The 27,357-nt window shown below is 45.4% G+C and overlaps 1 protein-coding gene across 3 annotated transcripts; it reads right to left on the reverse strand.

Annotated features, from left to right (window-relative positions):
* Positions 1 to 200: 200 nt before the first annotated feature.
* On the reverse strand, positions 201 to 26,248 carry SERPINB6 (serpin family B member 6). 3 transcript variants are annotated; one of them, XM_046006553.1, is made up of 7 exons: positions 26,085 to 26,248; positions 13,271 to 13,445; positions 9,276 to 9,422; positions 5,671 to 5,788; positions 4,223 to 4,365; positions 923 to 1,078; positions 201 to 742 (listed from the first exon to the last, which is right to left on the reverse strand). In XM_046006553.1, the coding sequence occupies exons 2-7, from the start codon at positions 13,433 to 13,435 to the stop codon at positions 338 to 340; spliced, it is 1,134 nt and encodes a 377-aa protein (XP_045862509.1). In that variant the 5' UTR covers positions 13,436 to 13,445; positions 26,085 to 26,248; the 3' UTR covers positions 201 to 337. The 3 variants fall into 3 exon arrangements, with proteins under 3 accessions (XP_045862509.1, XP_045862508.1, XP_045862507.1); XM_046006552.1 differs by lacking the exon at positions 26,085 to 26,248 and adding an exon at positions 25,754 to 25,882; XM_046006551.1 differs by lacking the exon at positions 26,085 to 26,248 and adding an exon at positions 25,630 to 25,765.
* Between the last annotated feature and the right edge of the window lie 1,109 nt (positions 26,249 to 27,357).

Below are 27,357 nucleotides of genomic sequence, written 5' to 3' on the forward strand. Positions count from 1 at the left end.
AGCCACAATCTGCCCAAAGTGAGGACCTGGGGGCCTGGCAAGTGTAAGGGTGGAGGGGACCACACCACTCTGAGCAGCGGGACTGACTAAGTGGCTGGCGCTGGCCCTGCCAACGTGAGCACAGGGCTGCCTGAATGGCAGTTTCCAATCCTCACAAACATTTGACACGTGAACACAGACACATACGGGAGTCCAGGACACAGGGTCTCAAAATTGGGCCTTTTATTTGTGGAGTGTCACCCAAGGTCACTTTGCATTGTAGGCACATTGTGAAGAATCAGAAAAAGCAGGCCAGCTGGAGAAAGGAAGAGGACTCTGTTCGGGGCTGACTGTGTCCTTACGGGGAGGAGAAGCGGCCACAGAACAGGATGCTGTTGGTTTTGCTGTGCTGGATGAAGAAGAGGAAGGGGTGGTCGGCGCAGAACCGGGGCACGATTCTCGCACACCGCAGCATCATGATGGCCGCAGTGGCCGCCGCAGCCTCTGTGCCTTCCTCGTTCACCTCCACGAAGGCCTTGTGCACCACCCTGGACAGATACAGGTCTTTCCTGGACGACATCCCAGAGAAGTCTGCCTTGGCCTGCTCAAAGGCATCGGTCATGCCCAGAGAGCAAAGGACATTCTTCATGTCGTAATCCTCCTCCAGTTTAAATCTAGGGAGGAAAACTTCCACCTCTTCTTTGTCTAGCATGTCTGGCCTCGTCCACTCTGTGAATTTCTCATAAGTGAGTTCTTTCTCCACCTAGAAGAGAGTTGAAGATGTTCGGATCTAGAACACTGCTGCCCCAGAGAACCGTGTGCCGGGCTGTGAGAGTTCTGGGCGGTGCGCGACGAGGTGGCAGGAACGGGACGTCACGCCACCTTCAGAGGCAGCCCCCACAGGCCCTGCCGGCAAGTGCCAGAACGGCCCAGTGCTCCTTACCGTCCTCAAATCTGTGTTTTCATCTGGAAGCATGATGATCATGTTCAGCTCTTTGCCCACATAGGGGAGCACCAGAATTTTGGTGAATATTTCTCCTATATAGGTCATTTGAAAGGTAGATTTTTTAAACATCATCTGCACAGGTTTCTCCTCATTCTATAAAGGAAACAGATAAACATTAAGTTGAAACCAGACTCAGTGGACACATGGGGCAAATGGACAGAACCAGCCAGTGGGGGTTCTGCAAACACTTCCTCGGCTGGCTTCTGGAACACTACCTCGGCCCCCTCTTCTGCCGGCCCATCTCCATTGCCTCAGCCTCCAAACACTGGGGTATTTAGGACTCAGTCCTTACACTGCTTGTCTCTCGGTGATCTCAACCTTGTGACTTTAAACAGAAATACCAAACGTGTACTCGTAGCTGGGACTCCTCCACTGCACTCCAGTTACGTTCCCATGTGCCGTGCTTACTTGGCGCCTGCATTTGGACAGTGAAGGAACCTCCAATGTCATATGTCACACTGGGCTCCTCACAGTCCCTTCCAGGTCTGCTCCACCCACCATGTTCCCCATCTCACGTGACAGCAATGCCACTCACCCCACCGTCAAACACTCTGGAGTGTTCCTGACTCCTGTCTTTCACCCCACAATGGACTCTACCAAGTCGTATCAGTTCTGCTTTTAAAATATTATCATAAACGAGATCAAATCACTCGGGTTGAGCAGCTTTCTGTGGTTCCCTTCTACTCCAGGGGAGTAAAAAAGCTGAAGCCCTTAAAGCAATCTGTGACATGGCAAGAACTTGTCCCTCGCTCTCTGCTCCCATCTCCCTCTGCCTGTCTGCTTGTCACAGGCGCCCCTGGATGGTTCCGCGGGCAAACCCAGCCCTGCTGACCCCAGAACCTGGATGGCATGCACCCTTGCGTCGTTCTGGTCTTTGCTCAGTGAGGGCTGCACCGTGAAACCACACCCCCAGCCCCAGGCTGGATCCTTCCCCTGTGTCTGTCTCTGGATTACTACCGCGGTCCCATACACTCCTATTTTCCCAGGCATGACCACTCTCTCTTGCCCCCAGGAACATGGCAGCTTCGTGAGAGGAAGCGTCACCAGTTTTGCACGCACTGTGATGGGACCAGGCACCGCGCCTGGCCCCCAACCGGCATGGGCTGAACAAATGGATCAACAACTATAGGACCAGGCAAAACGAACACATCTTACCAGGAGAAGAGTGCACTGGTCACCAGTGCGCCCTGAGCCGGGCAGTAAGAAAGACCCAGGGGCAGTGACTGCATCCTAGCCAGCGGCCCCCCTCAACTTCTGACTTGCGTGCAAGTGTGAGATTCACAGCGGCTGTGAACCGGCCAAGCCCCACGCTGCAGTCCCCAGGTCTCTGGGCTAGCACATGACTCTGTGTCACATGCAAGAAACTTTGGTTTCGGCTTTTCTCCTGTGCCTTTGCCAACACACACCTGAACTGGCCTGAGCCATGCCTGCGCCTTCATTCCTCAGCATCCCATTCACCTCCAGGGCCAGCCATCAGCACCCTTTTTCTCTAACAGGCCAGACAGTATACATTTTCAACTTTATGGACCATACAGTTTTTGTCCCAACTACTCAACTCTATAGTTGCAGCATGAAATACATAAATAAGTATGGCTATGTTGCATTAAATTTTTATTAAAAAAAAAAAAGTGGTGGGCTGGCTTTGGCCTCAGGCTGCAGTTTGCTGACCCCTGTCTGAGGCAGTTTCTCCTTCTACCCATCCAGGACCCAAAGCCCCCAGTCTTATAATATGAAAGGATCCAAACTCAGTAACTGAATGATTCATGAAGTATACAATTATGGAGAGAAGCTTCATCTTACTTAGAAACAAAGGAATTTTAAAAATCTATAGGAACTCAAAACCTGTTGACTTGCAGGCACAATCCCCAGCCTGATAAGCTGGTGGGCTCAACACCCGCTGTGCTCTGCCTGCCTTTCTCTACTGGAGAGATGAGGAAGCAAGCTAGACTTCCTCACCTCCCTGCATCCAGTGGAGGCCATACATAATTGGGCCTATGAGACACAGAAGAGAGGGTTCTCATTCTGAATAAGTTGTCAGAGCCCCAAAGGAGAGGACTTTTGCTCTCACCCTTCATCCTCTCCCTCCCTTCCCCCTGATGGTGGCTGCCATGGCCATGACCGCAGATGAGGGCCTCACGCTAGGCATGGCAGAGCAGGAAGACGGGGAGCTGGTTCCCAGCGGCCCCACTCTCGGCCCGCTCACAGGCCTCTCCTTGGGGAGATGAACTTTCTATGAATCAAGTCCAAACATACATCTTGTTAAAGATGAATTTCAAGGAGAGAAATCATTTCCCCGGGTGAAAACAGGGCAGTTCATTTCAGAATAAAGCTCCAAGGAAAATGTTTCTTGAGAAACTGAAAGTTGAGGCTCCTGTCTGCTTAGAAGATCCAACTCAGGGTCACTGATCAGGAATAGGCTGTAACTAATCTATTCGGTCTACTTAGATGTATGTGCAAAAATCTCTACAATTAAAGATAAGTAAAAAAGAAAGAATATACCAGATTCAGTGACAGAAAAGATAAAAGGCCACCAGCAAATAACAACTTTGAAGCTGGAGACAGCTCAACTTGCTGTCTATTCTTTATACATGTCCTTTTGTTTTGCTTGTTTTTAAAACCAAAATTAGTGTTTGTTCTCCTTATTATCAAAAGAAGTCTGCAGATCAGTCACTTGTTCAGAGTTCACTGAGCACCAACTACATGAAGGCACCAGTGAGACAGCCTTGGCCCTTCAACCGCCGCAATGCCGCCCCGGTGACCAGCAGGGGGCGCTGCGGCTGCCGAAAGGAGGGATACGGAAATCCCTACCGGGAGGATGGTCAGGGAAGGCTTCCAGATGCTGCTGGAACTGAAGGGGTATATGGGTACTGAAGGGAATGAAGATAGGGAAATGGGGATAAATGGGTAGGATCTGAGTCCACAAAGAACCTCATATACCATATTTTGGAGTTCAAACTTTATCTCAAAAGTTCTAGAAAGCCAAGGAAGACCTTAAGCCTGACAACTGACATGGGATTTGTGATTGTAGACAGAACACCTGGCAACCGTAGCCTGTGAGTATGTAGCTAGGACACAGCAAAGGAGAAGGGCAAGGCAAAGGACCCCGGCCGCCCAACTGCCTGAGGACGCACAGGGCACAAGTTAGCTTGTGAGGTGAGCTTTCTTGCATGTTTTTAAAACCAGTGTGAACACAGGGACTGTCTCCAAGAATCTCCTTTGTTATCCCAAAATATTCACCTTGCTGATTTTAAATGGTCTTTCCACGGTCTGCGTTTTGTTAAACTGATTATCCCAGTTTCCTTTGAAATAGATGGCATTAACAAGAATCAGATTTGTCATTGAATCCACTGAACCCGGAGACAGCAACTCTGTAATCTGACCTGAAAAGAAGAATTAAAGAATGGGTGAACTAAAAGAATAGCAAGACGATTAAAGAAGGACAAATACCATGTGATCCCATGCATGTTTGGAATTTAAGAGACAAAACAAAGTAGTAAGCGGGGAAAAAAAGAGAGGGAGAGACAAACCAAGAAACTGACTCTTAATGATAAAGAACAAACTGACCATTACCAGAGGGGACCTGGGCAGGTGATGGGTTGAAATAGGTGATGGGGATTAACAGGGCACTTATCTTGATGAGCACTGAAGAAAGTACAGAAGGGCTGAATCACTACATTATACTCCTGAAACTAACCTTACACTGTACGTTAACTAGCTGGAATTTAAATTAAAAAAAAAAAAAAGTTTCCTGATGCATGCACCTGGGGCAATATTTAAATTGGGCAATCTCCTTATGAAATACACGATAAAAAAAAGTTTACTGTCCCCCAAATATAACCATGTAAGGGGATTCTGCTCCATAAAACAACAGCAGCAACAAAAACTTAAAAGGCCCTGGTAAGAAAAATACCATCACTGGAGCAAAACATAAAATGGACAAAGGAGTCTGTGTGGGATTAATTCCCAGCAAGTGAGACAGAAAGGAATGCCTCGTGTCTATGATCAAAGATAGGGACGTAAGGGACAGTCAGAAAGGTGAGCGGCAGTGTGCGTGTCCAGGGCAGCGTCAGTGAAGAGCCGCAGGAGGGGGAGGGCTCAAGCGAGGGTCCTACCAGGATGCGTGGCAATCCGTAAGGCATATGCAACACAGGGCAGGCAGATGGCACAAAGCCTGGCTCTGTCTTTTTCTTTATAGAATTTATGAAAAGGGGGCGCCTGGGTGGCTCAGTGGGTTAAAGCCTCTGCCTTCAGCTCAGGTCATGATCCCAGGGTCCTGGGATCGAGCCCCACATCGGGCTCTCTGCTCAGCCAGGAGCCTGCTTCCTCCTCTCTCTCTGCCTGCCTCTCTGCCTACTTGTGATCTCTCTGTCACACAAATAAATAAACTCTTTTAAAAAAAAAAGAATTTATGAAAAGAAGGTCTATATTAACAACAATGACAACCATATGGATTGTTCTAGAAGAGGAGTACTGAAGACTGAGGGATATCACAGACGCACCAATGAGACCAGGGAAGAGCTAGAGAAAATAAGCAAACACTGACAATATTTCAGAAGCAGATTTTAAAAATTTACAGTTATTCAGAGAAAAATGTCATTCCTGTTTACATGTGTATGGGCCTGTGAAGGAATGGACAGTGAGATCAATTAAAATGCTATTAAGACAGAGTAACACTATATTTCCACCTTCCGTCTTTTCGGCCACCCAGGTGTTGATGTGTGCCCTGGACTCTTCTGCGGCATTTTGAAAGTCGAGCTCTTCCATCTCCGCTTGGTAGAACTTGAGGCAGGAGTCTTTGAAAGACTAGGAGAGACAGAGCAACGTAATCACATGGCTGCAGAAACAGTCAACACTTAGAGCTTACTTCTTCGTGGCGCCCAATCAGAATGTTGGCGATGTTATGATTTACATGCGGAATATACAAATATACAATACAATACACCCTCGCCTATTGATAACCTGTCACACTCCTGGGTGATTTTGACAACTTCTAAACACATTTGAAAATAAATGTTTGCTATTTAAATTACTGTTTCATAAGCAATGACTAATCAAACTGAAGTATGAGGAACTAACGAAAATCCGTTCTTCAGCTACATTTAATCTTAGCGTCTAAACCAAGTGAAACAGTGGTCTGAATATCAAATAAACATCGTGAGCTGCTAGATTCCTCGAGGAACTAGCTCTGCAACAGTGAGGCAAGTCCAGAGACACTGAGACTCTGAGGCTACTAGAGTGTCATTCCTGGACAGCCAACACGTTTGCTATGTGAGTCCCATCCACAGCAAGAGCCACAGCTGCCTCCAGAACATTCCAGAACAATGGACTGGAAACAAGGGCCTGCTGTTCCGTACAACAGGGGAAGTGTGTGATCCCACTCCACCCCTTCCACTACAACTTTCTGTGATGATGTTAGCAATGTTGTAAGTCTGTGCTGTCCCAAACGGTGCCTTGTGCAGCTCCTGAACACTTGAAATAGGGCCCATGCCACTGAGGAGCTGAATAGTGAACAGTAATTGTAATTACTCACATGGAAATTCAAATAGCTACATGCGTCTAGTGCCTACCACTTTGGATGGCTCCATCTTAGAGCATGAGCAACTCTCAAAAAAGTTTAAACTACATTTTGTTAATATAGTCTGTTAAATGATGACGACATTCATGAACATGTACATCGTGCCCCATAAAAGCCGAAAATCTGATAGAAAGTGAATGGACTGAAATAACCCATTTGTGGCCACTACGCACTGTGCACTACCGAATGGTTTCCCAATCTTTGTTTTGAACAGCTTACAGCTAAATATTTAATCCCCCTTTTCAGGACTGGTTTTCTAGTGCAGGATTTCATGCCTCCCCTTTGAGACAACATGACAGAGGGAATGGGGCACAGTCGCTACCAACGCTGGTCCTGCAACTTCTTAGCTGTGTGACCTTAAAAAAGCACTTTGTCTCTCTCAGCTTCCTTGTCTTTCCCTGTGAATGAAGATATGGCGTTGGTCTGAGGGCCAGATGAATTCTTATTGCCAGAGCTGTTTCGTACAACATCACTGAATTCTCAGCACGCTGTAGACGCTGCCCGAGGTGGGCAGGGGTATCATTTCATTTCATCCACGTAGCGTTTGTGCTCTGCCTATGTTGCCACTCCATGGCGGCTCCGTGCCCCTGAAAACCGTATGAGTCTCTCAGAGTAAGAAACTATTCTGGAAGAAACCTGGGCCCTGGCATATTGGTAACCTGTCACAGCCTTGGGTGTGACATATATTTGAAAATAAATATTTGCTATTTAAATACTGTTTTATAAGAAATGACTAATCAAACTGAAGGAATATCTCATGGTATGTTGTGATTGGTACTGGATTCTTGGAACACTAAATAAGAAATAATTGAGAAACAACTGCCTTATATTTCAATATCAAAATAAGATTCAAAACATCAATGCTGGGGTGCCTGGGTGGTTCAGTTGGTTAAGCATCTGCCCTTGGCTCAGATCATGGTCCTGGGGTCCTGGGATCCCGCACTGGGCTCTCCGCTCAAGGGGGAGTTTGCTTCTCCCTCCCACTCTACCTCTGTGTGCACGCGCTCTCTCGCTCTCTCCCTCAGTTAAAAAAAACTTTAAAAAATTTTTTCACTTAAAAAAAAAAAGAAACATCAATGCTTTTCTTAAAGTATCCAACAGAAAAGAAAGAAAACTAAGAAAATCCACAGGTTCTTTGTGTTTATTCGAAGTTTTGTTCTTCTTTATGCCAAAGGCTTATAAAAAGATGGCAAATGCCTGAGACTAAATAAAATAAGATAGGCTGAGAAAAACCACACCGTGGGGAACAATTCCAATATTTGACCTCATGCTTGACTACATTTACTTTACTCCAATATTTTAAAACAATTTCAGTCTGAAACAAGTTTAAAAAAATAATGAAAAAAATCATATAATAGAATAAGATTGATACCACGAACATGGAACTCAAAAAACAGTAAAAGATATATAGCCCAATAAAAAGCGGGCAAAGAAAATTCTCAGAAAGATACAAATGTTCAATAAACGTAAGTTGGTCAATCTCATTAATTATCAAAATTTAAGAGGCTAACCACATGCAGTGTTGATGCGAGTGGAAATGAGCACTCTGCTAATATTTCTAGAGAGAATGTAGATGACCACAGCACTTTGGCCAATCTGGCAATATTCGCTACAACTTGAAAGCTTCACTCCCTTCCTCCCTTCTACGAATCCATCTTGGAGTAAAACGTGCACAGATGCACTGGATCGTGTACCCTAACGTTCACTGTCTAAATGCCGGTCAGAGGGGGAGGGGCGCACTAGGTGCGGTTCAGTACTTGCATACTGAGGAACAGCGGGTAACAGTGAAGCAGAGGTCAGTGCCCAAGATGCAAAGAACTTCAGACAGAGCTGGGTAAAAAGAAACAAGTTATGAAATAATATTATGGTATAATGACATTAGGTAGAGAAAACCCCACCAAACAGATTTATTTCTCCATGTGTGGGGGATGCACCTCAAATCTATAAAAGCTCATATATTGGAAGGGGAGTGATGAGGTATGGAAGGGGTTGTGAGAGCTCTTGCTTTGCCTGCTTTGCTTGCATTTTTATATAATAAGAATATACTCATTATATAACAAGAAGGTGCTCACAAATTACTTGAGTAGTTTCTGAAAAGTGAAAAAAAAAGCTTGAAAGCACTATAAATAAACAAAACCAGTATAATTAGACAAATAACTTTATAAAAATTCTGCACTGGAAAAAATAATAGAAATATTTACAAGTGTAAAAAGTTGACCAAGTATCACATGCACAAAAAAGTGATCAAATGTGGAAAACAATGATTAGAAATATTCCTTTTGATCCCTTCTTTGTTTCTGCCAGTTTACCTCTTATTTTTTTTTAAATGTTTTATTTCTAAGTAATCTCTGCACCCAACGTGGGGCTCAAACTCACAACCCCAAGATCAAGAGTCACATGTTCTTCTGATGAGCCAGCCAGGCGCCCCTTGGCCAATTCACCTTGAACTGTGTTTGCTCCATGTTAATTCTTTTATAATTATCTCATTGAAGCCTCACAAACATCTAGACGGTATTTGTGAGAAGGCTCGCCTTACAGAAGATAGCATGAAGCAGGGTTCAAGAGAATGCATGAAGTTAGTGAACAGAGAGCCAAGTTCCTGCCCACCGGTGTGAACTCATAACCTGGAGGCTACCTGCTGTCACATCATGACCCCTCCTCCCCACCGCCTTGGCATCTTTACTTTCTTGGTCAAAAACAGTGTGTATGACTTACCGAGAGGAACTCATAAGACTTGTCTCCAAAGAGTCTGTTGGCGGTTCTAAGCAAGTACAGTACATCGGTCCTGTTGACTTCCGTGAGAAGCGACTGGAACCCCTGGTGCACGTCCCCTCCTCCGCAGCTTTTACTTAAAGAAAGTGTCTGAAATCGAAAACAGAATACAAATGCACAAAGTCAGTGTGCCCAGACTTCCCAAAATGGATAAGACACTAACTCAGCCTAGTACAGATCCAGCTTAAGAAAAGACTGGTCCAATGGAAGATAAAAAAAGGAAATAGAAACAATCATCAGAAATTATTACCAACAGTTATATGCCAATAAGCTAAGCAACCTAGATGAAATGGATACATTCCTGGAAAACTATAAACTCCCAAAATTGAACCAGGAAGAAACTGACAACCTGAATAGACTGATATCTAGTAATGAGATTGAAGCAGTGATCAAAAACCTCCCAAAAAACAAGAGCCCAGGACCTGACGGATTCCCTGGGGAATTCTACCAAACTTTCAAAGAAGAAATCACACCAATTCTCCTGAAGCTGTTCCAAAAAACTGAAGCAGAAGGAAAACTTCCAGACTCTTTTTATGAAGCCAGCATTACCCTGATCCCCAAACCAGGCAAAGACCCTACCAAAAAGGAGAATTTCAGACCAATATCACTGATGAATATGGATGCTAAGATTCTCAACAAGATCCTAGCAAACAGGATCCAGCAGCACATTAAAAAGATTATCCACCATGACCAGGTGGGATTCATCCCTGGGTTGCAAGGATGGTTCAACATTTGCAAATCAATCAATGTGATAGAACAAATCAGTAAGAAAAGAGAGAAGAACCACATGGTCCTCTCAATTGATGCAGAAAAAGCATTTGACAAAATCCAGCATCCGTTCCTGATGAAAACGCTTCAAAGTATAGGGATAGAGGGAACATTCCTGAACTTCATAAAATCTATCTATGAAAGACCCACAGCAAATATCATCCTCAATGGGAAAAAACTTGCAGCCTTCCCGTTGAGATCAGGAACACGACAAGGATGCCCACTCTCACCACTCTTGTTCAACATAGTATTAGAAGTCCCCTAACGGCAATCAGACAACAAAGAGAAATAAAAGGTATATAAATTGGCAAGGAAGAAGTCAAACTCTCTTTCTTCTCAGATGACATGATTCTTTGTATGCAAAACCCCAAAGACTCCACCCCCAAACTACTAGAAGTCATACAGCAATTCAGTAAGGTGGCAGGATACAAAGTCAATATACAGAAATCAGTGGCTTTCTTATACACTAACAATGAAAATACAGAAAGGCAAATTAGAGAATCGATTCCATTTACTATAGCACCAAGAACCATAAGATACCTGGGAATAAACCTAACCAAAGAGGTAAAGGATCTGTACTCGAGGAACTACAGAACACTCATGAAAGAAATTGAAGAAGACACAAAAAGATGGAAGACCATTCCATGCTCTTGGATCAGAAGAATAAACATTGTTAAAATGTCTATACTGCCTAGAGCAATCTATACTTTTAATGCCATTCCGATCAAAATTCCACCAGTATTTTTCAAAGAGCTGGAGCAAATAATCCTAAAATTTGTATGGAATCAGAAGAGACCCCGAATTGCTAAGGAAATGTTGAAGAACAAAAACAAAACTGGCAACATCACGTTACCTGATTTCAAGGTTTACTACAAAGCTGTGATCACCAAGACAGCGTGGTACTGGCATAAAAACAGACACATAGACCAGTGGAACAGACTGGAGAGCCCAGATATGGACCTTCAACTCTATGGTCAAATAATCTTCGACAAAACAGGAAAAAATATACAATGGAAAAAAGACAGTCTCTTCAATAAATGGTGCTGGGAAAACTAGACAGCGATATGTAGAAGAATGAAACTTGACCATTCTCTTATACTGTACACAAAGATAAACTCGAAATGGATAAAAGACCTCAACGTGAGACAGGAATCCATCAGAATCCTAGAGGAGAACATAGGCAGTAACCTCTTTGATATCAGCCACAGCAACATCTTTCAAGATATGTCTCCAAAGGCAAAGGAAACAAAAGCAAAAATGAACTTTTGGGACTGCATCAAGATCAAAAGCTTCTGCACAGCAAAGGAAACAGTCAACAAAACAAAAAGGCAGCCCACGGAATGGGAGAAGATATTTGCAAATGACAGTACAGACAAAAGGTTGATATCCAGGATCTATAAAGAACTTCTCAAACTCAACACACACAAAACAGATAATCGTATCAAAAAATGGGCAGAAGATATGAACAGACACTTCTCCAATGAGGACATACAAATGGCTATCAGACACATGAAAAAATGTTCATCATCACTAGCCATCAGGGAGATTCAAATTAAAACCTCATTGAGATATCACCTTACACCAGTTAGAATGGCCAAAATGAGCAAGACAGGAAACAATGTGTGTTGGAGAGGTTGTGGAGAAAGGGGAACCCTCTTACACTGTTGGTGGGAATGCAAGTTGGTGCAGCCACTCTGGAGAACAGTGTGGAGATTCCTCAAGAAATTAAAAATAGGGCTTCCCTATGACCCTGCAATTGCACTGCTGGGTATTTACCCCAAAGATACAGATGTAGTGAAAAGAAGAGCCATCTGTACCCCAATGTTTATAGCAGCAAGTCCACGGCGGTCACCAGACTGTGGAGAGAACCAAGATGCTCTTCAACGGGTGAATGGATAAGGAAGATGTGGTCCATATACACGATGGAGTATTATGCCTCCATCAGAAAGCATGAATACCCACATTTTGTATCAACATGGACGGGACTGGAAGAGATTATGCTGAACGAAATAAGTCAAGCAAAGAGACTCAAGTATCATATGGTTTCACTTATTTGTGGAGCATAACAAAGAACATGGAGGACATGGGGAGACGGAGAAGAGAAGGGAGTTGAGGGAAATTGGAAGGGGAGATGAACCATGAGAGACTATGGACTCTGAAAAACAACGGAGGGTTTTGAAGGGGAGGGGGGTGGGAGGTTGGGGAACCAGGTGGACGGTAATAGAGAGGGCACGTACTGCATGGAGCACTGGGTGTGGTGCAAAAACAATGAGTACTGTTACGCTGAAAATAAATAAATAAATTAAAAAAAAAAAAAAGGCACTTCCTGCAGGGGGGCAGGGCAGAGGCCCGGGAGTACCCTCAGGCCGCAGTGCCCTCTGCAAGCCCTACTCTGTGGGCTCACTACTTGGAGTCTGTCTGCAAGTAAGGCTGCCCACCAGGCCCCCCTTCTTTGCAAACACAGGCACTCCTCAAACAGAAAGGGCTGGATAAAGTTTAGTGCATTTAAGCTGGTCCTCCTGGAAGCTGGGTACCATCCTGTAAGGAAGCCCAGGCCACCCGGCCAAGGGGACACGCCGAGGAGGCCACATGGAGGAGGCCCAAGACCCCATACCAGGGACCCTGCTGGGGCCAAGTGGAGAAATATCCCCAACACAGCCAGAGTCAGGCCCCAGGAAATTGTCATCTTAAGCTGCTAAGTTTTAGGGTACTGGTTAGTCAACAGCAAACAACTGAGACGTTACTGGAAACATCTCTGACTGACCAGTGCCATTCTAAGAAGGTTTACACTTCAGTGAGAAAATTAACATATCAATTTTTAACAACTGAAAAGCAAGTGACAACATCCAAACACTATCACGGAACTCAGCATGGGCCGTGTGATGGACTCCCTACTCACAACCTCAAACTCATGGAAAAAGCATAGTCCAGGCTAGTGACGTCACTCATCCTTCTTCATAGAGCACACCACTTCCTCCCTCATAGATCTGAGGCCACCACTCCAGGTGCTCGCTCCCTCAGAATTAGCATGTCACCTGCAGCTCTGTCCCTATCCCCAACACCAGCAGAGGGACCTGTCAGGAGCAAATCCTGGAGGTGAACGTGAAGATCAGCTCAACTGACAGATTAATAGTATTTCCTGTCGCCCAGAAATGGCTTCAGGTACGTACCTGGAACATCTGGGCTGCCGTGTTTCCCTTGGCGCCCATGAAGACCATGGACAGGGCAGAAGAGATGCTCATGGGTGAGAAAAACACATTTTTCGAGTTGTCTTCACCCAGCTTTTTCAGAAGACTTAAGGCAAAGGTGCCATTTGCCTCCGAAAGAGTATCCATGACGGTGAGCCTGAAAGAATGGTTCTAAAATCAGTATCACATTCCAAATTAAATAAACAAACAAATAACACAAAATCAGTATCACATTCCAAATTAAATAAACAAACAAATAATACAGTAAAATCAGTATCACAGCAATACAGTCTTACACATTGACTATATTTCACTCTGTTATTAGTGGTTACCACTTTGGTTCAGTGGACAAATATGTATATTCACAAAACTCTATTTCGTTTTGGGGCCTTCAAAATTATTTTGTGCACATCTAATATTAAGTGAAAAATAAAACTGAACAACGTACTAATAATATAATCCTGTTGTGTGGGGGGAAAGGGCAGTGAGGATGGCTATGTACCTACCTACCTGGGAGCACAGAGGAAGTGTGGAAAAGTTACACATTTGACAGCTTACCCAAGTTACTTCGGGGGGGGGGGCGGTCAGGAAAGGAGTTATTGGCTTTTGCTTCCATTTCTTATTGTTTGGTGTGTTGTGTGGGTTTGTATGTATTATTTAATCCTCCAAAAATCATTCAAAATGATCAATCCAACCACAAGGTTATGCAAAAAAAAGATGGTTGAATGTTTTTAAGATGTGGGAGGACTCCGTTTTAAGATAACCTGAAGCCCAAAGATAAGAGATAAATCAAACCACATGCAAAGATACATGAAAGCCTTAAAAACAAGGACTTTTGACCTTCAGTTCTCCTTCTATGAAACCTCTGCTTGTGCCGAGGCCCAAATCTGTGGCCATGTTCCCCAGACCCCCTACTGCCACAGGCCTTCTTGCCCCTTGTTCTGGACAAGGGTATGTGACAGCAGGTGCATGCACCTGGCCACCTCCAGATACAGGCCTCAGGGGTAAGGGGTCAGTCTGCACAGGTTGGCATGGACGGTATGTGGCCGTGACCACGGTGGTCTAGGCGGGGTCCAGAACAGGAATACTTCTGGGCGGTCTAGGATGGGGTGGGTATGAGAACCTTCAAACAGTTCTTTAGAAAGACCTATCATCGACTCCCCATTTTATGACGGGGGAGCTAAAGGTCACAGTGGTGAAGTGATAAAGCCAAGCCAAGGAACTAAATAGCTAAGGCTGAACTCAGGGCCAATACCCTGTCTTTGCACTGCGGCTCTAGATGTCCCTACTTAAGGAAGAGCCTGAAGGTCTGATAGAAGGGTCAGTGGGAAGGCAAGAGGCAGCCAAGGGCCCCGTCAGCCAGCTTAGCCAGCGGGCCTGGGGGGAGCAGACTTTGGGAGAAGCAGCCCCGGCCTGCTCTGCTGTCTTGACAAATATTTACCAGCCTCACAAATCCCCCGTCAGAGATTGGGGAAATGACTCATCTGAGCTGTGTGTGGGAACCTACGGAACAAGGAAAGGGCGACACTAGATATTTTCAGGGAGTGGAAAGAAGAGGGGAGGACAAATCTGACTGAAAGTCTCAGACCAGAGAATGAGGAGTAAACCCTCTCTCCACAGAGCGTGCTTTTCTATTTATAACTGTGGGCCACTGAATATGGGCAGCTAGAGGCCCCCAGCCCACCCCCGGAACATGCGAGTGTTCCCTTATACAGCAGAGACCTTGCAGATGTGATTAAAGGGAGGATCTGGACATGGGGAGGTCACTGGGGATTATCCAAGAGACCCCTAAACGTCATCACGTGTATCCTAATGAGAGGCGGGCGGGCAGAGGAGGATGTGACGTAGGAGGAAAGCAATGTGGGGACAGAAGGAAAGCGCTACCCTGTGGCTTGAAAACTGGAGGAAGGGAAGAGAAGCAAGGGTTGGGGGAACTGCAGCTCTGGAAGATGGAAAGGGCATGGGACAGATGCTCCTCTCGAGCTGCTGGAGGGAGCAAGGCCCTGCAGCCCCTCAGTGTGGCTCAGCGAAACCTGCCAGCCTTGTGGCCTCCAGAAGCCTGAGAGTAAATGCACTGAGGTTGCGGTGATTTGTTACAAGAGCCACAGAAAACGAATACTTAATGAATACCCCTGATAAATTTTATTTACAGTCCTTGTTTAAACTCTTTGTTTTCAAACTCTCCTTTATTCATTATAGACAGAAGGTGGGGCGCTGGCACTCCTGGTTTGCTCCGACTTTCCGTACGTGTCTTAAATTGCTAATTTCTGATGAAAGTACAACAGAATATACCCACTACTAAAATTCTCCTAGATACAACTGATCGTATGATAGAGAAATAGCTTCAGGATTTCGCAGGGCCTTGGGAACATCCACATAAACAAAAGTAGCCATTATATGAAACGGATGAGAAGTTACACTGCTTATTTGGATTTTGTATTAGCAAATGCTCCCTGCTTATTAATTTTAAAGGAAACAACTGTTAAAAACAGGTTTAAGAATTAAGAACGAGGTAAGAGGAGGTCCCACAGGACAAGAAGCACAGTCCCAAGCATTCCAGACACACTAATCTTCTTGCCTGGGGACAGGGGGACCTCTGGCTTTGGCCCCAAGATAGCACACCCCCCTCAGTGAATCAAGAAAGCTGAAAGATTTAAAAGTATATTTTTAAAAAAAAAAAAAAGGAAGAAAGCTGAAAGACCAGTAACTAGTTCCTCAACATAAAGCAGCTCCAGTCTTATTTTAAATACTGAGCCTGGGAAGAACAAGCCAGGACATTCAGAGGAAAAGGCACCAGTCAGGAAGGAGACGAAGTTTATAATCCCAGCTCATGGGCTCTAAATATATTCTTGAGGGGCGCCTGGGTGGTCCAGTGGGTTAAGACTCTGCCTTCAGCTCAGGTCATGATCTCGGGGTCCTGGGATCGAGCCCCACATCAGGCTCTCTGCTCAGCGGGGAGCCTGCTTCCCCCCCCACTCCCGCCTGCCGCTCTGCCTACTTGTGATCTCTCTGTCAAATAAACAAATAAAATCTTAAAATATATATATATATATATGTGTATATATATATATATATGTATGTATATATATATATATATATATATATATATATATTCATTCTTGATTTCTGCTCCTGTCTGAGGAAGAGAATGGGCCAGATAATGTGTTCCCTTCCATCCTGGATAGGAGGGAACAATGTCAACTGTGGCTCACTCTTCAAAGCCCAAAGCAAAGTCTAATAGCTTCCATTTCTCAGCTGCAAATGACTGATAGCCACCAAACGTAAAATTCCATCCACATCCTATAAAAAATGCTAAATAAAAAAGAAACATGAAATCAACAATGCCTCATGGGTTTATCCCAAATATGCAGGATAGTCTTACAGCAGAAAATATGTTAATCATGAAATAACTAAATTGCCCACTCACAATAAATGTCCTTGAAACAAATGGGAAATTATACTTCCTATACTTCCTTAATGTAATGGTCATTGATGATAAAATATTAGAAAACAGTTCCCTTGTTCCCCAAATAGGAACAATAACTAATAACTAGATTAAAAAGTTTTAACTTCAGAAAAAATAAATATCGCTTTTGGAGTATATACCACACACTGGGACCTATGTTAGCACTTTTCCTAAGACACTCTCACGAGTCTATAAGGCTGGTTGATGATACCAGCATTTGACATTGCTCTTTTGTCTTGCCCTGTGGTCACAAGACTATACAAGCAGTATACTTGTATACTTTCCTATACAGTGGGTGATGGCGGGAAACCAGGTCTGGGTGACTCTGGAGTTCACTCTCTTAATCACTGTAACATACCAACTTCCAAAAAAAAAGGAGAGGTGGAGAGCAAATTAAAGATATCTGTCCCAAACACAATTTTTGAAAGTTCAAAAACCATTACTTTCCAACAATGACTAAGATAGGTATTCCTTCCTAATCTGTGTAAACGATGTTATAAATCTGCATGCCAATATTCCCAGATCGTAATTTAGAATTATATAAAAAATAAAGGAAGACAAAAATGTCATGAAAACATTCATATTCCCCGAGCCAAAAATTCCACATCTATGGATTTAATTAAAGGTGAAACTCAGAGTTACTGATGCAAATACCAGGCATGGACCAACATGGCAACATAGGTCGGTCCTGTCTTCACTCGCCCTCGCAAGAAGAACTAACATCTATTCAAGAACAAGACAGCACTGAGAGAATCCTAGCACACGGGGTGAGGCTGAAGACAGACTGCATTAGACAAGTAAGAGGAGCGGCTACACGCTGGCCGTACTGCCCTCCAGCCCCCCAGACAGTGCTGCACCATAAGGGGACGTCTCCCCTGAGTCTCCGGTTTCTCCAGTGGGAAAAGAGAACCCAGGGGAGACAACTGGCCTCCCCCAGCATTGGGTTTTTTGCAGGATCCCCTACCCTGATGTCTCACTACTGAGATTGCAGGGGAATCTGCAGGGCTCAACCACTGGGCATCTGTGATGGACAAGATGGGAGGGGCTTGCAACAACCAGCACATGGATCTTGGCAGACCTGAGTTTAAACCTGCAATGTCCAGGCAGTAATCCTGCCCAGAGGCTTTGCTCATCTGCGGGACTAAGTCAGGGGTGACCTCTGAATAGTGAACACGCTGGGGTGGAGATCTGCCTGATTAGATCCTCAGACTAGGAGAGTGCCAGCCCTAGTGCCCGGTTTGAAGGTGCCCAAGCTAACATGCTGAGTCATAGCCCCACCCGCTGTGGAGAGGGCCTTCCAGCCCCATCTGACCAGAAGGCCTGGAGACAACCAGTGGAGGCTGGGTTGCCCAGTGGTGCTCAAGCTGAGAGGCGGACAGGCAGAGCTGACTGTCCCCACAGCAAAGCCAGTACCAGGTATGGAGGCAGAAGGATACATTCACAGAGGACTGAGGGTAGCTCCAGGACTCTCTAAACCAGAGAGCCCATTTGGGAAACTGAGAGTAGCTTGGAGTAGCCTTCCCTCTCCCACCTAGGCAAGGTAGCTGAACCACAGTAGCTGCTGTGGAGGGGGTCTTCCAAGCCCCATCTGACCAGAAGAGCTGGAGACAACCCCTGGGAACCGTTCAGCCCAGGGGTGTTGAGCCAAGAGAAGGACAGACAGAGCTGAGAATTTGCAAAGCAAAGCCAGCAGTCCTGTTTAACAGGGAAATTGGGATGTGGATCAGTCTGAGTTAAGACAACAAAGAATTTTACCAGCTCTATCTTCTCCCACTATGAGTCTAATTCATAGCCCCACTCATTGCTGAATACAGCCTTCAGCCCGTTCAATCAGGAAACCTATCCAGAGCACATGAGAAGCTCTGTAGCCCATTCAACATCCCTAGAATCACAGGCTCTTGAACAGAGAGTACAGCCCATGGCTTCCCCCATCTGCAGAGTGAAACCTGTGACCTCACCCGAGTAGGGAACCCAGTGCACACTCTGGCCTGATTCAGCCCCCCAAACAATGAGTTGTACAGGCCCTCGATTCTGGCCTGCTGCTGACCAGGGATGGAAAGCTAATTCCAACCACTACTGAATATAGTATCCACTCCTGATCATCTAGTAAGCAGGACCAGAAATCCAAGCAACTGCTGAGCCTATCCCACAGACTCACTTAGGTAGGGAACCAAGTCAGTAGTCCTACCCAGCCAACCGTTCTCAGCCAGTGGCACAACCCACCATTTCCATCTTCAGAGCTCGAACAGTTGCCTTGTCTCAAAATAGACCATAATAACCCCCCCACCTGCCTAAAAAATTAGCAGCAGATGTATCCAGAAACCCACTGTGCTGACTGGTGAAGAACTGTCTCTGCCAAAATCAATCAGAAAAGTCTAGAGGAACCCCATTAGTCAAACATGTAGATACCAACATAAAGAATCAAGGGTCATGAAAAGTCAGGTAAATAGAAGACCATCAAAGGAAACTAATAAAGCTCCAATAACAGACCTACAAGAAATGAAGATTTATGAACTGTCAGAAAAAGGATTCAGAATAATCTTCCTAAGATAGTTTAGAGAGCTAAAATAGAGTACAGACTTACAACTAAACAAAATCAGGAAAACAATGCAGGATCAAAATGAGAAGTCTGACAAGGACATAACAACAATCAAAAAATCCCAAAAAGCTGAAATCCTAGAGTTGAAAGTACAGTAAGTGAGAATTCGAGAGTTTCAAAGGCAGACTTGATCATGCAGACAAAAGAATCCATGATCTGGAGGATAGAACATTGGAAATTATTCAGTTATATAAACAAAATGAAAAACAAATGAAAAACTGTGAAGAAAGTCCAGGGGAATTATAAGACACAATGAAAAGAAACCATATTTGCACCACAAGAATTCCAGAGGGAGAAGAGAAAGAAAAAGGGACAGAGAGTTTAATATTTAAAGCAATAATGGCTGGAAACTTCCAAAACCTGGGGAGAAAAATGGATATATACACCCATGAGGCACAAAGGACCCCAAATAGGTTGAATGTGAACAGGGCTACACAGAGACACACCAGAATTAAACTGTCAAAGACAAAGAAAGAATTTTAAGAGCAGCAAGAGAAAAGAGAGAAGTTACATACTTATGGGAACCAGTAAGCCTATAAACAGATTTCTCAACAAAAACATTTCAGGCCAGGAGAAAATGGGATGACATCAAAAATACTGGGAAAAGGGGCGCCTGGGTGGCTCAGGGGTTAAGCCTCTGCCTTCAGCTCAGGTCATGATCTCAGGGACCTGGGATCGAGCCCCGCGTCGGGCTCTCTGCTCAGCAGGGAGCCTGCTTCCCCCCTTTCTCTCTGCCTGCCTCTCTGCCTACTTGTGATTTCTCTCTGTCAAATAAATAAATAAAAATTTTAAAAAAAAAATACTGGGAAAAAATAAAAATAAAAACCCCAAATTGTCAACTAGTTATTCTATGCCTGGTGAAGCTCTCCTTAAGAAACAAAGAAGGGATAAAGACTTTCCCGTACAAACAAAAGCGGAGAGATTTCATTACCACCAGACCTGTCTTTACAAGAAATGCTAAAAGGAATTCTTTGAATGGGAGTAAAAGAACACCAACATAAAAACACAAAAAGGTAGCATAAATCTCATTGATAATGGTAAATAGTCATAGATTCTGCAACATGGTAATAGTGGTACATAACTCACGTACAACCCTGGTTTAAAGGTTAAAAAAAAAAAAGATTAATGTAGGGGGAAAATATCCATAAACATAATAATCTGTTATTAGTTACTCAGCATAAAAATGTTAGTTGAAACAGTAATTATCTATAATGTGGAAGGGAAAAGAAGTAAAAGTATGAAGTATATTAATTCTATTGCAGTTAAGTTATTATCAGTTTAAAATAGGGTTTATAGTGATGAGGGAGCAGAAGCCTGGCTGAGGACAAAGCAAAAGCTGGCACCTTGCACCCCCTCTCCACCCGCTCCCCGCTCCCCTCGGTAATAAGTGTGATATTCCTCAGGCACCCCTGACTGCCCTAAAGTTAAATTTCTTCTAAACCCAAATCTCACTAACAAGGACGCTTGATAGAAGAAATGTGACATTCCACCAGGAAACTCCCAATTGTCTTTATGATAGTGCCTCATTAGAGGGAAAAACGGCCTTGGCTTGATAGTAACCAGGCCTCCAATATCCTGACAGTCTTCTTTACCCTGATAGCCCTTCTGAACACCCCCTTTGTCCTCACCTACCCAACTCCTGCGTATATAATCAGCCACTCCTCACATCCCCGGGGCAACAACTCTTTCTGCCCACGGGTCCTGTCCCTGGCTTTAATAAACCACCATTGTGCACCAAAGATGTCTCAAGAATTCTTTCTTGGTCATCGGCTCCGGACCTCACCCCCACCGAACCTCACCTAGGTTCTAGAACTTCATCAATAGGGCTGCCTGGCTGGCTCAGTCAGTTAAGCATGATCTGAGTCCTGGGATAAGTCCCACTTCGGGCTCCCTGCTGAGTGGAAAGTCTACTTCTTTGCCCCTCCTCTGGCTCATGCATTCTCTCTCTCTTTCACTCCCTCTCTCTCTCAAGTAAATAAATAAAATCTTTAAAAAAATTTTTTAAACCAAACCTTAGTAAACATTTCTATAAACTTCTATAAACCTTATAAATCAAGACTTATACAGTCCAGTAAGCTAGGATCATTTAAGGCTTTCAAGCAGGTTTAAGAACAAACACACAAAGCATTACAGTGGTTATAAAAATCATTTCTACACCTGTGCTTAAGCCTAGCACAAAGGTATTAACACCATGGATCTAATGTGTTTTATCTTTGTTACATCTTCTTAGACATTTCCTAAGGTGACAGTAATGCTCATCTTAACGGTTCCCTGGTGCGCAGTCCGTCTTAAGGGACCATCCCCTCCCCGCACAAGGAGCCTGGTTCTTGGTCACTGGAGGTCCCAGGGGCTCCTTGGAGCTCGGCACTCACCATTTGGTAGACAAGCATACCCCAGTGGGTGGGGCAGTTTCAATCTTCATTTCTCCGTTTTCTGGGATTTTACAAGGCCAAAGCCAAACACTAACTTTCGGTTTCTTGTAACCCAGTGTCTTTCCTTAAAATGAAGTATTATTTGAGTTTTCCTCCATCTGGGTTGTATAACGTGGCTATGAGCTTCATTTTTAGGCCTCTGGGTTGACTTGTGTGACTACTGTGCTTGATAACAGAACTTTTTACAGTAACAACCACAGATGGATCATCACACAGCACTTCCTGAAACATTACTGAAATTCCTTTGTGCCTTTCCAAAGCTCATTTTGTCTGCCTCATTTGAAGTCACTAATGGACTCAGGGATTTTTACTAACAATGCTTTAGCTGATCTCAGTTTTCTTCTTGGTGCCTGAACCTCCATAACTGGGCTGGTGGGGGCTCTCTTTAAATTGATTCCTTTATCTTGATATGTCGATCTCAAAGGTTCTTGCTCTAGGGCAACAACTCTAGTGCTTACCAACCCATTTCCCCTTTTTTTCCAGCCCAAAGACCTCAGGGATCAGCTCCTCTCCTGGTTTCTTTGAATGGGGAAGCACTGTAAAGTACAAAATCTGAACCTTCAGGGAGTATGTGAGTTTTGGTGCTGCTGTCTGGGTCACACCAGCGACAAAGCTGGGTAGATGTTTCCTTCCAGGCCCAAATGTGCCATGCTGTAAATGAGACTGCCGCATGAAGTTTTTATACACTTGACTTTTCTAAAGCATAATCTCACTTCGAGGCCCTCTTGGATTACACTCATGCACTGATACCACTGTGTTTCAGCCACGTTTTGGGCACACCGCTCTCCTGCATGCCACACTGCCACCTTCTATGAGAGATCTCTTTGCTAAAAATATCCTCTGGGTTAGACCCCAGGGTCTTCCTGCTTCATGATTTACTTATTTTGATGAAGCAAATTGTCCAATAGTTTTCCAAAATAGAATACATACCTTTGGCTTTTTGCATGTCTGAAAGTCTTTACCATCCCATGTAATTGACAGTGTGGCAGGGTCTGGAGTGAGCTGCCCAGCATTTTACCTCCAAATGTCTGACACTTTGCTACTTTGCTTTCCAGCCTGCAGCTCTGCTGTTGGGAAGTCTGATGACATTCTGACCCCAGTTCCATCCCTCCTTCCCCATATCTCCAGAAAGCTCATAAAATCTTATCCTTATCCCTGATATTCTAAAATGTCACAATGTGTCCTTAAGATGGCCCAGTTTATTTATTTGCTGTGCACCTGGTGGGACCTTCCAATCTAGCAATTCAAATTTTCCTTCCTCTCTGGGGAAAATTTTAAGGCACTTGTTAGTTCCCTCCAGACTGACTCTGCTCTCTTTTTTGGTATCCCCTATTACTCAGGTCTTACAAATCCTGGACTGATCTCATCTGGTATTGCCTAAGCAACTTCACTTCATGGCACACACAGAAAAAGATATTTGTGTGGCACTTTGGGATGGGCAAGCTGGCTTACCGCAGAGGTAGAAAGTTCTGCTCTGATCTTCTTCCGTCTCTTGCATTTTCCACCACAATGACATTTTTGTCCCATTTCTTGGAAGAGGTCCATGATTTTAATCTTCTAACTTTTCTATTGTTTTTTTTTTCTAATTTCATCCATTATATTTTTAATTTCTAAGGACTTCTCCTTGTTCTCTGCTGTTCCTTCTTTACAGCCCTCTATTCCAATTCCTTGGAAAACATCATTACATTTTTATTGAGTTATCTCCTGCTCCCTACACTGTCTCCTTCTCTGGAGTCTTTTTTGTTATTGTGGTTAGTGTACGCTTTATTTTATCTAGGTGTGTTTCATGCATAGGCTTCTCACAAATGTCTGTCTGACGGATCCTTGGGTATCAGTCACATTTAAGAGGAAAACACAAAACAGTGTTGGAAATTGTTTACATGGGGAGGAAGCCAGCTGGGAGCTTCCATGCAGTGTGATCAAGAGAACAATGGCTGGCCGTGGTTGTCCAGCAAATGGAGGAACCTGCTGGTGTGGCTGCTGGTGTGTTCTGGAAGCAAGCTGGGCAGGGCTGGAATTTCTATGGGATCTATAATGCCCTCGTTTCAACCCAGTACCTGGCGGTCCCTGAGTCTGAGCATCAAATTCAGACCTGATCTCCTGGTGGGTGGCTGGGAGGGCTGGGAGGGTGGCTGCCTGGTTGCCAGGGTCAGGGATAGCAGGTGGGGTCTAATGGATCTGCCAACACATGTTCTAACAAGACCCTGTTTTGCATCCCTGCACTGCAGCCCTACCTTTCTGGGTACTGGAGCCTCCATCCTTGAGCACATGGCCTCCGCAAACATAAAAACTGAGTATTAAGGTTTTATTAATGAACAATTTCATATGAGTGTGTGTGTATAAAACAAGCCTAACAAAACTATCCTCGCACCATTATTTTTCCCTAAAGCACCATCAGTAACATTGAGCAATTAATGTTCACAATTGATTTGATTCAACCAATCAGGTTTTTAAAGTGTTACTATTTGTGCTTCCTTGCCTTCTTGCATTAAGGATGCCTTAATTTCCTACAAAATCTAACCATTTAAAGATTGGCTGAATGGAGACCTGGGCTTCTGCTTTGTCCCTACCTACATTTTCTGATGCATTCTGTGTGTCCTCTATGTGTTTTCCTTTTCTGAACAGCAGTTCTCCAATATGTAAACAGGAGATGATTCCTTCTATGTACAAGTTTACTGTGAGGATTAAATTAGAGTCTGACATGCACTGGGTATTCAACAAATGGGTAGAATTATACACTATTTCCTTTCTTCTGATGTCTAGGCCTGATCTCAGGTCAGCAAACTTGGAAATGTTAAGGCATGTGGTCTTCCTCCAGATCTTATAACAAACGCCTAGTGTGATACAGAGTGCTCTTAGTATAAACAGAAAAGAATGGTGATTACATTCACTCTAATTTCACTCTACTGTTAACAGGAAGAGCTTACTATACAGAATATGCAGAACTGTAATAAGATGCCTTGGCTTGGAATTGGCCTCATATAATTTTAAATACTTAGTTCATGTGGCCAAGTATGACTGAAAGTGTACCCTTTCTCTGTGATGACATAAAGGAAATGATACAATCACTCAAAGGTATCATGAAATACTGGGGCACACCTCTGTAATACTGATAATAGCTTCATTCATGTTAACCCCAGTGCACGTTTCTTAGCTCAGCAATACAATGTTGCCATAGGACCTGAATCCAAAGGTTACATTTGCCGGCTCACCTCACCACACCAGTCCTAAACCACACCAGGGAGGAAGTAGGCAGCCTCCCGATGGTCATATTCCTGTCCTCAGGTACAGCTGGACAGACCCCAGGATTAAGAGTGCCAACACTGACCCAGTTCCCCCCTAGCATCTAGGTATTTATTCCTGGCAGCATGTGACTATTCATTTTCCATGCTTCTCTTTTCTAAAACTGAGCTTTATAAGGAGAAAGGGGGAAAGAAAATAACAATGTGCCAATTTCGTCTAGCGCACAAGCCAGAAATATGATGAAAATTTCTGTCATGTCCTCTTAGCCCCTTAGCCACCACATCTTGGAGTACTTTGCCTGCGGGTAGTTTTACGAAAAAACACAGAAGTAACAATATCTGGAAAGATGCTCACGAGTTATCTCAGCAGGCCTCACAGGCCTAGAAAATGCTGCGGAATTTGCGAAGTCCCGGGACTACGGGGGTGGTCAGGAAGACCAAGGTGCAGGTTCAGTGAACCAGAATCAGGCTGCCTCTCCCACGACCCCCGGCCTTCTCGAGGGCCTCCAGCCCCACTCTGGATTCCCAACGCCCGGCGCGCTGCGGGCCTGGGCCACGGGGCAGGTGGGGTCACCTGTGACGGGGACCGCGCGAGAGATCACCTGTGGCCACGGGACCCAGCGTGGCAGTTCCGCACGCTCAGCGCTGTCCCCATGCCCGCTCGCGCTTCCTCCACTGCTGGCGCGGGGCTGCGCGTCCCGGTCTAGGCCTCCACGCACAACTCACCCAATGGCGTCACTGTCCTAGACCGCAGGACTCCTCAGGGGAACACGAACCCAAACGCTCACACCCCACCCCCGCCCAGCCAGAACTGCAAGGGCCACGGCCCCGCCCTCCCCACGCGTGACCGCGGCCCCGAGCGGCGACGCCCCTCCCCATGCGCGGCCACGCCCCGGTCCGCGCAAGCGCCCCCGACCCCGCCCGACCCCACCCCTGAGCGACGATGCCCAACCGCTGCCCTCGCGCCGGCCTCTCAGCTCCCCGCTCTGCTGGCCTGGGAGCGGAGGACAGACCCCCGTGTTCCAGGGCGGGTCCCACGCCCACCCCAGCCACGTACCTCAGAGGGTCGGCGCCGCGGTCTGTAGGGAAGGGAGTAGCTCCCGGCCTCAAATAGCCGCGCGTCCCGAGGGCGGGGCGAGTCCGGGGCGAGTCCGGGGAAGCGAGCAGCGCCACCCACCCCGGGATCCCGGAGGAGCCGCAGCCGGGGCGCGGAGGAGGGCGGAGCGGGGAGGCCAGGGGTGCGCCAGGTTCTCCTCTGCACTTTGACCGCCGCCCGGAGCCCGCTGGTCAGCCGGCCGCGGGAGGGGCCGCGCCGCCTTTCTGGGCCTCGTTTCACCGACCTCGCCCACTGGGCCACCGGGGGAAGTAAATCAAAGCAAGGCGTGACCCTCCAGGGGTTTTCGGTCAGAGGGCGGCCCTGCGCGGCCATGGCTCTGTGGAGACCGTGAATCATGTTCTCAGTGACCAGAAAAGTGCCAGTTCCCGGTACAGGGGCATAAGTTGTACCGTGCAGGACAGAAATTTATTTTTAATGTATTTATTTTTTAAAGAGAGAGGCGGTGGGAGTGGGCAGAGGGAGAAGGAGAGAATCTTAAGCAGGCGCCACCTCAGGACCCCTGAGATCATGACCTGAACGCAAATCAGGAGTGGGGTGCTCACCGACAGAGCCACCCAGACGGCCCAGGACAGAAATTTTTAAGTGAACAAACTCGACATGATCGCCTGGGTGTTCAGAGATTCCAGTAGTCTTCCGACCCATGTGAATTACACTCCCGGATACTGACAAATTAACCAAATGCATAGGAAATCCACGTTTGCCATCTTGGACAGTCTTGGAGAATGGGAAGGGCTCAGGTGACAGATGGAGGGGAAAATGCTCTCCACGTTTTAAAAACAAGGTCAGTTTTGGAAACTTCAAGACTGTTTTGTGCTTCCTCCATCCTTACCCTAGGCCCGCAGTTCTCACCCTACACATCCGAGCTGGGTAATTCTTGGTTGCGCTCCCACTCTGTAGAATGCTTAATAGCATCCCTGGCCTCTCTAGACACTACAGGGCAGTAGCCGTAGCCGACCCCGCCATCCCTGTCCCAGTTGTGACTGTTTTGATTTTATTTTTGTAGTGAAACATAAAGGAATACCCAGAGGTATCACTCCACCTTTCTCCTCCCTGTTCCTTTTCAACCCCGTTTTACTGGCTTCGGGTTTGTCTTTCCAGCTTGCCTTTTTTGCAAACGTGTGTGTGTGTGTGTGTGCCTTTATCAGAAAGGCAGCATTCTGTTACCTATCTTTTATCTATCAATAGTTCTGCAACTTTTTTTTTCACTTAACAA

Source organism: Meles meles, chromosome 5 (genome assembly GCF_922984935.1).
Source record: "Meles meles chromosome 5, mMelMel3.1 paternal haplotype, whole genome shotgun sequence".
NCBI lineage: Eukaryota > Metazoa > Chordata > Mammalia > Carnivora > Mustelidae > Meles > Meles meles.

What these genes read in the sequence shown, in the direction of transcription:
- SERPINB6 (XM_046006551.1), bottom strand. Translation starts at nt 25,682, where the DNA reads ATGGGGACAGCGCTGAGCGTGCGGAACTGCCACGCTGGGTCCCGTGGC. An exon ending in GGTGGCCGAAAAGACGGAAG is followed by an intron (nt 4,366 to 5,670) that starts GTGGAAATATAG and finishes TCTTCTTTTCAG; the next exon opens with GTCAGATTACAGAGTTGCTG. An exon ending in AAAACACAGATTTGAGGACG is followed by an intron (nt 743 to 922) that starts GTAAGGAGCACT and finishes ACTCTCTTCTAG; the next exon opens with GTGGAGAAAGAACTCACTTA.